General features: G+C 37.1%; 2 protein-coding genes across 3 annotated transcripts; one reads left to right on the forward strand and one right to left on the reverse strand.

Moving 5' to 3' along the window:
* Positions 1 to 3,493: 3,493 nt before the first annotated feature.
* ndufa3 (NADH:ubiquinone oxidoreductase subunit A3) lies at positions 3,494 to 4,993 on the reverse strand. Its single transcript, XM_047360378.1, has 4 exons — positions 4,911 to 4,993; positions 4,581 to 4,655; positions 3,809 to 3,886; positions 3,494 to 3,679 (listed from the first exon to the last, which is right to left on the reverse strand). The coding sequence occupies exons 1-4, from the start codon at positions 4,951 to 4,953 to the stop codon at positions 3,588 to 3,590; spliced, it is 288 nt and encodes a 95-aa protein (XP_047216334.1). The 5' UTR covers positions 4,954 to 4,993; the 3' UTR covers positions 3,494 to 3,587.
* Positions 4,955 to 9,671, forward strand: tfpt (TCF3 (E2A) fusion partner). 2 transcript variants are annotated; one of them, XM_047360376.1, is made up of 7 exons: positions 4,955 to 5,020; positions 5,376 to 5,477; positions 7,107 to 7,235; positions 7,515 to 7,585; positions 7,673 to 7,742; positions 8,227 to 8,379; positions 9,246 to 9,671. In XM_047360376.1, the coding sequence occupies exons 2-7, from the start codon at positions 5,376 to 5,378 to the stop codon at positions 9,318 to 9,320; spliced, it is 600 nt and encodes a 199-aa protein (XP_047216332.1). In that variant the 5' UTR covers positions 4,955 to 5,020; the 3' UTR covers positions 9,321 to 9,671. The 2 variants fall into 2 exon arrangements, with proteins under 2 accessions (XP_047216332.1, XP_047216333.1); XM_047360377.1 differs by lacking the exon at positions 4,955 to 5,020 and adding an exon at positions 5,078 to 5,112.
* Positions 9,672 to 9,890: the final 219 nt, after the last annotated feature.

Below are 9,890 nucleotides of genomic sequence, written 5' to 3' on the forward strand. Positions count from 1 at the left end.
GCTTAATGAAAGTTATAAGAAAGTAACCTGTAAATTGCAGGAACGAAACCATAAAGCTTTTGAAGAGTATATACTGCACTGTGTTGTGCTACCATAAAAATACTTTTATTGTGAGGCTTTCATTTAGCTAACTGCAGGTAGTTCACTGTTTAAGTCTCCTGCAAAACAAACTATTAATGCCTTTACTGCTTTTTATCTTTTGTTGCAATTGCATACTAAAAAATCCTAAAGCAGATTTAATTAGAGAGGCGAAAATAACAAGTTCACAAATATAAGTTTAAAAAAAAAACCCAGTGGGGCAATTGTTTTCACACCAGAGCCATCTGGGGTATATGTGGCTAAAAACTCAATCGTAGTCTCACTGGACAAAAGCACATGCTTCCAGGTAAAGTCCCTAAAGAGTTGAGCAAACTCCACATCTTTATGTTTGTGATGGACTGAAAAGGCTTTTCTCTGGTGTCACCACTGGTTGGCATGTAGCTTTGCTGCAGTTCTCCGACAGTGAGCTTTAATATGAGATGTTTTATCTTCCTCACCATCCTCATTGCTGTCCATGCTAGAAAGATAAATGTGGGTCTTCATCCAGTCTTGTGTTCCGTAGATAAAAGTCATGGACCTCTGTGTCTTATTTCCACCTCAGTGAAGCACAAATTCATGGATTACTAATTAGGAGTTCCTAGAAACTACATGATCAATTTTAATTTAAAATAATGTTTTAGTTGCATTTATTTTATAGGAAGTTTGTTAGGGGGTACCTAAAACTGTGTCACTTGTGAGTTCTAAATGTAGATTTTAATTTACATTTTAATAAATGTATTCAAATTTGGATTTACCCACATTTTTCGTAGAAAAATGCATATAACAAATCAGTTGAAATTAAATGGGCATTGAACTTTCATGATGATATTAAACCACAAATTACAGAAACCCATGGCTTGGGAGTGTAATCAGGGTTACTAATTTAGTTTATTTATTGCTACATTCCTACTAATTATTTTTTTCTGTTACAACTGAAGTTTAAAATGATTCTACTGAAGGAAAATATTGTTTAAAAACAACAAACCTAAACAAACTGTTGTACTGTGAAATCATGGCCAGGCTGTTGTATTAATACAAAATTATCACACTACGAAGGTGAATATTGAAGGAAAACAATGGACTTCTGATTATTTACATGTGAAATAAAGGTTTCTATGATGAATGCTAACACTCAGTGTTTTTGCAAAGGGAAATTTTTCACAGATCTTTAAAGTAAGTTCATGAAATGTGAGTTATTTAGTAAAAGATAAATATAACCTGTTTAAACTAGGCTTGGGAGGTTGTTGCACAATGTTTCAAAATGTTCCTCAACAGTGCAAGACCACTTTAAAGGATTACAAGAAAGTCAGGTTTTCTATAGGCTTTCTAATTTTTTATTTACCTTCGTCGGCTTTTCTTACTCATTTTCTAAGCTTATTGTGGGGCTTTTTCAGCCGCTTAATGCTGACTTATCAATCATTCAGGGGGGAAAGGTTATTAAACTAAAGACATGAACCAGCATTTAACAACAAAAAAAAAAACATAAGGCAGAGATTTAAAATTTTAGCTTTAAGCACTTTGTTGCCCGCAGCCGTTCACAAAGAAATTTTATTCGTATGTCTTCCTGTGTTGATGGAAGACACCAAAAATAACACGTTTTGATATAAAACATGTTATTTTCTTTTAGCCTCTGTTGCTAAAGAGCTTTTAGCTGGAACCCTGGCTGAAAGTGCCATGATCTGTTGGGTTTATAATGTAAATGTGCATACTGCCACCTCCAAAACATGAGTGTGCAACTTCACGATTCTCCTCCTCAATGCTTTTTTCTAAACGTGTTGCACTTTTTATAAAAAACATGAGATTTTCTGGTTTTCCCTGCCAATTGCCATTCGGTTAATTAGACTCACCCATTTTCTCACTAATCACCCTCCTTTGCTGTCGCTGTGTCATTCATTGTGGGCTTCTCCCATTCACATGCGTGGTCCTCATTAGTCTACCAGTTCAAGGCGCTACTGTTTCCCCCATGTGTGCATTTCTATAACATTGTCTCTCTGTCTTCGAACTTCATCCAGTATGATTCTGCTTGTGTTTAAGTCCTTTACAACAACCAAGATGTGCGATCCATTCTCTCAGGTCCTGTGTCAGATCTTTGCTAGATTGATACACTGGTTTTTGTCCTGTGCATGCCAGGACTTAAAATGGGTAAAATACCCAAAGTTTAAAGAAAAAAAACTTCGTCCTTCAGAAAAACTGAAAAAAACATCTTAAGTGTGGAGAAAAAGCAGTTAAAGGACACGTCTTACACCCTTATGATGCTGTTAAAGTTTAAGATGGTATAATAGCATATAATAGCAAAGCAGGTCATCCTGTTTCACCAAAATAATTTAGCTGGAAATGTTTTTTCGTTTGTGAAGAACAGGTTTTTTGTTTTTTTTTGTTTTCTTGAAACATGTTGGTGCGAAACAATCAGCTCTTTGTTTATCGTGTTAATCTAATTACTTTATTCCACAGTAATCCATCCGTAAAGGATCAGAACTGATTTGCAGTTTAGCCTCTACATTTAGTCTAACAAAAGACTGTTTTTCTACTGTGTATGTCAGAGTTTGGTGCACAAAAGTTATTGCAAGAAATGTATCTTTTCTACTACATTTGGATCATTATAAGAATAGACAAAATATTAATATCCAGAAAGATAGTAATTATTCATACCAACTATACTTTAACTTAGTTTAGTCTGAAATCTGTAAAAAAAAAAAAAAAACATGTTTATTTTGAACTTAGGGCAGTAAAAGTGGATCTGAAACAAAAGCTGTAGGGATGAGAGGACCTGACTACAGCAAATATCTGTATTCCAAGAGGCAACATATTTCACCCATTAGCAGAGAAAGGGGTCATGGCATCAGTATAATCTAAAATTGGCACCATATAGCTCAGAAAGTGATATGAACACCCCCCAGTCTATCTGCAGGGGTCCGAAACATTTTTAGCTCAAAATCCCAAGCTTTCCTGACTCTGAATTCTGTCCTTTTTTAGTCAATTGTCAAAGTATAAATACAAAAATTTACAATTGATTTGCAGCACATATTTCTACAGTAACTTTAAATATTGAGCCCGCCAAGTCACAGTTCATCACCAGTGAGACCTTCATTTCACAAATTTCCACATATATGAATTTTAAGTCCTTTGTGATCTGAACCAGATCAACAACTGTGGGTCCAGTTTTAAAACCAAGAGGTGAAAGAGTTAAACAAAAATGAATAAAATTGTCCCCTTTTTTCAACTTTAACTTTTGAATGGGTGTGTTTTTATCTGTTAGCAACTCAAATTTCTAAATGTTCCAGAAAATAAAGGTCAGATTCAAAACTGTGTCTGTTTGACACAGGAATAAGACAGTCTTTTCTCCACATTCAATTCTAAAATGACATTAAGTGGTCCTGTCAATCTGTCAAATACAGAACAAATCAGTCTGACAGGATTAGGATTAAATAGAATCTTTATTGTAGGGAAATAACAATTGGGCAAAATGAAGAGACATACAAACAGAAGGAGCTACAGGTCTTAAACTCATATTATAGCTTCTGAAGCCATTCCAAGCTTCTTCCTTTAGGTTCACAGGGATGTGAAGGAACATCGGGCATCTTTCCATCATCCCTCACAGGAACTGCAAAGGAATAAGTAAGAAACACACACTTTATTGGTTGATATTTAAATATCAAGAGCTTGTTCTGCACAGTTTAGCGACAGACATTTAACATGTTTGTGAAATGACAGTTGAGACAAGAGAGTTTACCTGGGTAGTTGTATGGCATGACTGAATTCATCATTGCTGTGTATTTAGTATAGGGGCTGATGAATGGAAGAATGACACCTGAACGAATATAGAATATATTCTGTCAGTGTGCATAATATACCAGAATTACACTAATAGATCTATCTATGCACACATTAGTAAACACTTGAAATATAACCATTTCTAAAGAATCTATGTATGAGTTTCAGTTTTTTTAATTAGACACAAAAATCTCATCTAGTTATTGCACAATGTTACTATTTTTTCCTTTAAAAGAATTTTGTTTATTATTAAATTAAGCTGTACAACTCAACTGAAATCTTTTAGGTGACAATGAAGGTCGATAAATTCTGAAATCATTTTTCTCTGTCTCATTTTAATTTCCATCACAAAATCCCGACATGTTAACACAGGTGTGTGGACTTTTGATATTCACTGTAGTTCAAGATTAATTTGTGTTATTTTGCCAATAAACCCAGAGTTTTTCCAAGAACTTGCCCTGTATTCTTGTCTTAGTATGCTGTGAAACGCGATCATAGGCAAAAATGACAGGATATTATGCAATATTTGTTCAATTTTTTATTAAAAAAAGAGGTGAAGATTATTTCTCACATAGCCTATATTGGGTTTTATTATAAACATAGCTTGCAATTGTACCTATAATAGTAGTGCAACGGGTAATCAATAAAAGTGGGTAAAGAATTATATTATATTATATTATATTATAACATTGCAGTACACTTGAGCTTCTTGCGAGTGAGTTCTTGCTTACCTACAATACCAATCCCGCAGGATGCCACGATAACAGGCTCCTTATTCCAAGCACTTTTCAGAAAAGCTCCGATTCCTGGAGGAAAACCCACGCTAGTGTTTAAAAAAAACCTCCTCAACTGCGGTATAGTAGCAAAATTAGCTCATGTTAGCAACACATTCAAGGTCACATTTTTCGTTTTCTTTCAAATGCTTATTTTTGTTTTAAAGCCACGCCGATATCAGGCTTGTCTTATTTCTAACACTTAATGTATTATTAATGGTACAAGGGGACACAGTGAAGCTAAGTTTGTTGATTTCAGTTTAGAAAAGTGACAAAATAAACACATACCTGCCATCTTGTCCGGTGTAGCTTCTGCAGAGAGGGTGCTCATGGGAAGTGTAGTAGAAGACGAAATGACGTATAATATCTGCGTCAGTCGCACATAAGCATAGGACAAGGTGAGATGGAGCTATATTTGCCATTATTATCGTTTTAAATTCGGTTCAAATTGAATATCTTGTTCGTGATTATCTCTTAATGGGCTATTGAGGTAAACCGTGGGGTTTTATGCAGTTTGTAGAAAGGTTTAAGGGGAAAAAAACTGTTCGTAACCGCTGTTTTCACAGCTGCGGCTCAGGAGTCACCAGTGTTTTTGAACTCAGCTCTCAGAGATTATTTTACACTGTGGTTATGCTCACATTAACTAGGATTTATTTAGTAAATGCAAAATAATTTTCTAATTTAGTGGACTCACATTGATGCTACACTCAGCGTGCCCTCATCATTTAAGTACTGCATTTTGTTCCTTTTCAGATGATGGAGGATTTCTCTGGGTTGGCTCTACCTCCTCTCTTTGGAGGACACATTTTGGAGGCTGAGCTGGAGCCTGGTGGTGTGGAGCTGGAACCAGGAGAGGTGATGAAAAATCACAATCAGTGCTGCACATTATCTGTGTATCATACCACGATGGTAGAAAAGACAGAGTAAAGTGGGGACAGCGTGGTTTTATTGTACTCAGTATTGTCATTGTAATATTAAACGATAATATCAGAATGTTTTCCTACCATCATTCAGCCCTAAATAAAAGCAATACGTTGATGTATTTTACTGAAGCTTAATTTTATAGACCAACACAAAGTACTGCATATTTGTGAGGTGAAAGGAAAATGATTCATATTTATCTACTTTTATTTAAGATAAAAATCTGAGAAGTCTGCATTTGTAGTTATCTTCCCAGAGTTGACAGGGCCATTCTAAAACATGACTATGCCTTGATATAAGCCAGTGGTGCCCAAGTTCAATCCTAAAGAGCTGATATTCTGCAAATTTTAGATGCATCTCGGCTCCAACACACCTCAATTAGCTCAATTAGCTGAATGACATGCTGACGAGGAGGTTCACCCATTAGATTGAGGTGTGTTGGAGCAGGGATGCATCTAAAACTTGCAAGATAACAGCTCTCGAGGACTGGACTTGGGCACCCCTTGTTTGGATCAAGGTGTTGTAATTCTGTATGTTTAGGGTTGTCGTTCTGCTGGAAGGTGAACCTCTGGCCCAGTCTCAAGTGTTTTGCAGCCTCTGGCAGGTTTTGTACCAGGATTCAGTTGTATTTTATCTACATCCATCTGAAAAAGACATCAATCTTTGCACATCTATCCTTTAAAAAGCTGCATAGTAGAAGGACAGGCCAGTCCCAGAGAAGTAAAGATAAATGCCCTGCACACTTTTGTCAAGTCAATTTTCTTCATATAGTACATTTAAAAACAACAAAGTTGACCAAAGTGCTTTACAAGTTAGATAAAAACCAGCATGGAAGAAATCAATAACACATGTCCATCAAAATAAAAACAGACAAATGTAATAAATTATAAGAACAGGCCAAACAAGTAGACACCACAGCATAAAACACCTGATGGAACTGAGGTGAAGTAAAAAACATGACTTTTCAAGTGGGATTTGAAAGACTGTATACACGTTCGAGTTTTAATAACCTGATTTGCAGGATTTTCCAGAGTCTAGGTGCCACTGTAAAAGCTTAATTTTTTTAACCTTGGCTACCCTTAGGGCATCTGGTAGGATGACCTCAGTGCTCCTCTGGGGTTAATGTCAAACTTGAAAAATTTATCACTTTTTGCCCGATGAAGGTCTGTGACAGAAATGTTGTATATTAGATTTTGCAGGTTTAACAGCATGCAGACATTTTGTCTTTTGTTAGCTCTATCCATCTTCCCACCAGCTGTGATCAGCTTTTTCTGTCCCTGCTAAAGAATAGCATCCCCAGCACATGCTGGTTCCATCACCATGTTTAGGGTGTTCATCTAACTGGTTTTACTTAGTGGTATCAAAGTAAAGGGGACTCAATAAAAATGCACGGCACAGCTTGCTTCAACACCCTCCTGGCTACAAACAATATCCTGAGGATGCTGTGCTTGCTTTTAGCCACTTAGCTTTAATATGTAAATATATATGCAGATTAGTCTCTTCTGATGTGATGTGGTGTAATATTTTTTTTTGTAAAATTGTGGGGGGGGGGGTTTTCTTCAGGTGGAGCTGGACCCAGATCCAGGAGGCAGTGAGCTACTTGAGAGCACAGCACAAGAAGACGAAGAGAGGAGAGCTCTCGACAAAAGGAAATGTCTGGCGCTGAGCAGGAGGTGCAAGGAAATTGAACAGGTGTGTTTGTGGGTCACTTTGAACCCACTTCCTGAACGCATTTCCTTTGAAATGTGGATAAGTAGTCGAGTGGCTTTACAACCACACAGCACCTTGTTTAAGACATAATTTCTTGGTATGATGTTAAAAGGGCTCTTTAAGCATTTCCTTCTGTATAGTTTTGTTCCACAGGTTCTTTGTTTGTTGCTTTGTTTTGAATCATAAAATTAAACTTCTGTTAAATATGTTGCTGTTAAAATAAATCAAAAAGGCACACCTGCTGATCCGTGTTGTGTTTAGGTAAACCAGAAGATCCTAGGTCGCCTTCACCAAGTGCAAAGAATTACACGACGCCTGAAGAAAGAAAGACGGTATAAAACTTCACTCCAATATTTATGTAAAGGTTTTTTACTTTGGTATAGAACTTTTCTACCTGATAGCTCTGCTGATCTTTACAGGTTTCTTATGAAAACTTTAGATGCCCATGGAGATGATTACAGAAATGCTCAGCTCACCATACAGCTTGAAGTAAGGATTTGAGAGGTTAAGTTTCCCTTCAATTTAATAAAAGTGGGTTCACAGTCAGAAATGCATAAATTAGTAAAATATTGCTGTAATTACAAGAATGAAACAAATTCAAGAGAATATAGATTAACATCTTTTTTATTACATCACAGTTCATTTCTATTTCTATTTTGCTTTCTCTTAAGATTAATTACGGTTTGTTAAAATAAATATTTTGTCTTCCTATGCTATGTTGTCAAAGCTAATCTCTGATCATATGTTTTTCTTGCGTTCTTTGAGAAACATTGGAACTGCCAAGAAATGTGCAGTATGAACTTAATGTAGTAGCTGATATGGCAATTCAAAGCAAAACTTCTGCACCATAATTTGCTTAAAACCTTCCCACTTTGGCCATGACAAAACACACTAATTGTTGCAATGTAATGCGTTGAAGTTTCGTTGGCCTGCTTAAATGGTATTGAATTTATAAGTTCTCTGCTTGCTTCAGGATGAGCCTGGAGCCCACTTGGATTCTGGTGCCGGAGTCGAGGAGGAAAGACTCAATGGTTTGTCTGGTTCCTCTGTAGCTCTACATCATGCAACCGGACCGAAGAAGAAGAGGCACAGAGTTCCTCGGCAAGAAAAGGACAAAGATCTACAGGTCAGTAAATAGGTCCTGTCCACATGGAGACTAGCGTAGGTGTATCCGCAAACGTTTTTAGGCATTTAGGAGACTCATTTTTGAAACCGGGTCATAGACTGGGAAGATTTCAAAACGGCGGTTCGATGTTTTCATGTCTACATGGGAAGTGCATATTTTCTGAAACAATGACGTCGTACTTCCACCTCTGTCTATAATCCTCAGGCTCCTCTTTGCAGCCATGTTGCCATGTTTACCTTGCATGAGCTGTCTGTGCATACTGGGTGTTTTTGTCCACAGTTTTTGAGGCAGTGTCGCAGCACCACCAATTGGCCCGGCATACATACTACAGCGTGGTGCTATGTGCACTTGCTTGGATGCACATTTTTTTTCTAAATCGATTGCGAAACAATACGTTTTTTGTCTCTGCGTGAACAGGGCAAATGGTGTCCAATTTTAGTCATCAGTGGACAGTTTTCTGCATGTTTTAAATTTGTCCCTGCTCCAGCACAACTGATTCAAATGGGTGAATTACCTCCAATTTAGAGAGCAGTTAGTCTAACAGTTGTGTTTTTGGACTGTGGGAGGAAGCCGGAGTACCCGGAGAGAACCCACACATGCACAGGGAGAACATGCAAACTCCATGCAGAAAGACCACAGGCTAGGATTGGAATGCAGGACCTTCTTGCAGTGCAACAAAATGCTCCATACATATATTGAACCAGCCATAATGAACCAGGCAAACATCTAACACATGCAGAACACTGGTGCTTGAGGACTTGAAGTAGACATCGTGGTTACTTTAGAATTTGATAAGATTTTATGCACCTGACAATGTTGAATAAATTGCTTTATAAATAAGCAGATTTTTGCCTCTTTTGTTTCAGATTGAACCCGACATGTCTGCATTGGCAGAGACTCAGTTTGGAGAAATGCCCAGCCCAACATCTCTGTCACACTGATTGTTGCCCAGGATAGTTTTCCTCAGCTGTTCATGTGATAATGCTGCCTTTTCTAAGTCTGACTTTGCACTGGTTGCTGTTTCCCTGAAGGAACCAGACGGATTGAACTCATGTGAGACAATTAATGTTTACTCGATTCAACCTAAATTCTGTGTCTTTATGTTTTGTACATATTGTTTTGTATTTTGAAATTGTGTAGGGACAAGACCTAATTATGACCAATGTACAGTAATGTGACATGCTCAGGTTAAAGAGGATACAACTACATGGAAAAACACAAGTTCTCTGAAAAGTTTCATGAATATTATAAATTTGTTTCATGAGGAACAGTGAATAAAACGTTTACTCTTCCTTTTGATTATTGGGTATTTATATTTTAAAGTTCATGTTACCCCGGTAAACCTGAGCCCAACAGATGCTAATTCTCCTGCTTTGTTCTTCTGCTACGTTCAATGTTTGGGGTAAAGGCTAAACTTGATGAGTTCTGGAGGCATTCCACCTGTCTGGTTAAATATCACGATGATAGGATTCTAAAAATAAAGAAAAACACTTCTGGGTTTCTGTTGGCCT

The sequence above is a fragment of the Girardinichthys multiradiatus genome, chromosome 3 (genome assembly GCF_021462225.1).
Source record: "Girardinichthys multiradiatus isolate DD_20200921_A chromosome 3, DD_fGirMul_XY1, whole genome shotgun sequence".
Classification (NCBI taxonomy): domain Eukaryota; kingdom Metazoa; phylum Chordata; class Actinopteri; order Cyprinodontiformes; family Goodeidae; genus Girardinichthys; species Girardinichthys multiradiatus.